Source organism: Eulemur rufifrons, chromosome 30 (assembly GCF_041146395.1).
Source record: "Eulemur rufifrons isolate Redbay chromosome 30, OSU_ERuf_1, whole genome shotgun sequence".
NCBI classification, from domain to species: Eukaryota; Metazoa; Chordata; class Mammalia; order Primates; family Lemuridae; genus Eulemur; species Eulemur rufifrons.
Window position 1 is genome coordinate 9,649,764 of NC_091012.1, and position 3,584 is coordinate 9,653,347.

General features: G+C 33.2%; 1 protein-coding gene across 1 annotated transcript; it reads right to left on the reverse strand.

Annotated features, from left to right (window-relative positions):
• Nucleotides 1-2,264: 2,264 nt before the first annotated feature.
• On the reverse strand, nt 2,265-2,918 carry LOC138378656 (zinc finger protein 675-like; the record flags this gene model as incomplete). Its single annotated transcript, XM_069464010.1, has 1 exon — nt 2,265-2,918. A coding segment is annotated over one exon (654 nt), but the record flags the coding sequence as incomplete, so codon positions are not given.
• Between the last annotated feature and the right edge of the window lie 666 nt (nt 2,919-3,584).

The following is a 3,584-nucleotide window of genomic DNA, read 5'->3' on the forward strand; positions in this document are numbered from 1 at the left end:
GAAATTAATATACTGTGGAATTACCCACACCTTCAGATTATTTCATGAGCACTGTTAAATTTTATAAAAATCATTCTTATAATTGAAGAGCATGTCATATAAAGAATACTTAATGAACTTTGAAATAATAAAATTATACATTAGGCCTAGCATGAGTAATAAGCATGTAAGAACAGAGGATTGGTGTGGGCAGGTTCTGAACCAGAAGCTTTAGGGTTTTAAACAAATTAATTCAACATAAAGCAAAAAAAAATTGCTTTCAGAATCTTTCAAGTTTCTAGTTTGCTAGTAAATTCTCAACACTTTTGAAATTACCTATTTTTTCCATTGTTTCTTCTTTTCTTTTCTAAACAGGTATACATCCACATTCACACAAACATAATTACTTACTCTGTAAATCTATTACAACTAAAGTTCATCTTAACCATGACGTATTTGTATGTTTGATTCCATGTAAATAAAAAATGTGTTTATTTGTGCTTCACTAGCTAGAGCGGTTGCATGCTGAAAGAAAAATGTAGGATAAAATGGAAGAAGTAGTCATTCAGTGTTCAGAAATGGATTCCTTTTCATTAAGTGGACAATCTTTATTATAAGCATTACAGTAACAATGTAATTGCAAAAATAATAAAAAATAAAACTTTTGGGAACATTATTCATCAAAGTATTAGAAATTTAAAGCCACTGGAAAAAAGGATCACAAATGATGCCATTTTAGTGTGTAACCCAACTGTTCATTTTTACAATCCATTATCTCCAACTTTGAGTAACATCGAATAGGTTAATGTTAATGGCAAAATAACACTTCATTCAATCTACAACATGTTTGACACATTAAAAACCTTTTTTAGTTTAATAAAACAAATTAAGTTTACATGTAATCTAAAAATATTTCAAAATTCACTCTATTTCATCATCCTAATTTGCAATTAGTAAAACAATTTATTTCTAATATTGTAATTGTTTCATTCTGATTATAATGAGAAGAATATTACTCTGTATACCTACATTACACATCACTTTAAATACTGTTTGTTAAAAGTCAACCACAAAGCACCTCTCTATTTCATACATGTTACATTTCAGTGATTTCAATTTTCCATGGAAAAGTACATGAATGATGCCTACTTAATATAGAAAGACTTCTAATAACTGTGATGTAGCTACCATTAACCACACACATTCACATGCACACTAGGAATGAAAGCATAGCATCTACTGCTTTGAGAGTTGAATCACATCAATATTTGCTTGTCAAAAAATGCAAAAAATTATACTTTGTTACATTTTCACCCCACCTTGACCAGAAAGTATATTTTACACATAATTATAACTCTCAAAAAATCTCTCTCTTTTTTAAAACTGACATACAAATAAATTATCTAACTATTTTAACTGGATTATTCTCTATAGTCCACAACCTGGTTTAAAGAAATGGTTGAATGAGTTAGTGCCTTAGTGCATTGTACTGTGAATCCCCTGATATCTATTTAGACTTGATTTTTGATTAAATCTGTTCTGAAAGTTATTATATCTGCAAAGTAGTTTTAAGTATTAATTCTCTGTTGTTCTCTAAGGCATACCTTTTGCATAAATCTTTTTTCACATTCATTAAATTTGTAAGGTTTCTATCTATTAAAAATTTTCTGATGTTGAGCAATGCTTGAGAAAACATTCGAGGGTTTCTTTTCAGTGTAAGTTCTCTCATGTCCAGTAAGATCTGTGATAGAAGTAAAGGTATGTTCAGTGCTCTACATTATTATTTTTTACTTTCAGAATAAGTACTGTTGTGCATTTAAGGCTAATGCATTGGGAAAGCACTTCCATAGTCATTACATTTATCTCACTTTTATCTAGTATGATTTCTTTGATGTTGAGTAAGATGTGAGCAGTTATTAAAGACTTTGCCACATTTTTCACATTTGTAGAATTTTTCTCTGGTATGAATTCCTTTATGTAGATTAAGGTGTGAGCACTGGGTAAAGACTTTGCCACATTCTTCACATTTGTAGGGTTTCTCTCCAGTATGAATTCTTTTATGCAGAGTAAGGTATGTGTCCCGGGTAAAGGTTTTGCCACATTCTTCACATCTGTAGGATTTGTCTCCTGTATGACTTTTTTTTATGTACCTTAAGATGTGAGCACTGGGTAAAGGCTTTGCCACGTTCTTCACATTTGTATGGTTTCTCTCCACTATGAATTCTTTTATGTTGAGTGAGGTCTGTGCACCATCTAAAGGTTTTGCCACATTCTTCACATTTGTACGATTTCTCTCTGGTATGAATTTTTTTATGTACCTTAAGGTTTGAGCACTGGGTAAAGGCTTTGCCACATTCTTCACACTTGTAGGGTTTCTCTCCTGTATGAATTCTTTTATGTAGAGTGAGTTCTGTGCACCAGCTAAAGGCTTTGCCACATTCTTCACATTTATATGGTTTCTCTCCGGTATGAATTTTTTCATGTACCTTAAGGTTTGAGCAGTTGATAAAGGCTTTGCCACATTCTTCACATTTGTATGGTTTCTTTCCTGTATGAATTCTTTTATGCAGAGTAAGGATTGAAGTCTTGGTAAAGGCGTTTCCACATTCTTCACACTTGTAGGGTTTCTCTCCTGTATGAATTCTTTTATGTTGAGTGAGGTCTGTGCACCGTCTAAAGGCTTTGCCACATTCTTCACATTTGTATGATTTCTCTCTGGTATGGATTTTTTTATGTACCTTAAGGTTTGAGCAGTTGGTAAAGGCTTTGCCACATTCTTCACACTTGTAGGGTTTCTCTCCTGTGTGAATTCTTTTATGTTCAGTAAGACTTAAGCACCAGCTAAAGGCTTTGCCACATTCTTCACATTTGTAGGGTTTCTCTCCACTATGAATTCTTTTATGTGGAATAAGGATTGAGGACTGGGTGAAGGCTTTGCCACATTCTTCACACTTGTAGAGATTCTCTCCTGTATGAATTCTTTTATGTAGAGTGAGGTCTGTGCATCGTCTAAAGGCTTTGCCACATTCTTCACATTTGTACAATTTCTCTCCGGTATGAACTTTTTTATGTATCTTAAGGTTTGAGCACTGGGTAAATGCTTTGCCACATTCTTCACATTTGTATGGTTTCTCTCCACTATGAATTCTCTTATGTGTAGTAAGTTTTGAGTGCCAGTTAAAGACTTTTCCACATTCTTCACACTTGTAGGGTTTCTCTCCTGTATGAATTTTCCTATGTCCAGAAAGTTTTGAGCTGTGGTTAAAAGTTTTTTCACATTTAGTATGTTTAAATCTTACCTCTCCTGTATGTCTTTTCTTATGTGTATTTAGGTTTGAAGATTTGGTAAAGACTTTTATACATTTATTACATTTGCAGATTTTCCTGTGGGTAGTTGACAAACATTGAGTAAGACCATCATAATATACTTTCTGCCTCTTACTGTCACTCACACACTCCCAGTCTTCTCTTAAGTGTACATTTTCAAGGCCACAGCTTCCATATAGTCTCATTATTGATTTCTGGAATGAGTCTTTTATGCCCTGCTCTGGCACCAGGTCTCGGGTGCAATGGGAAGACAGTTCTGAAAGAAATGAAAATAACAA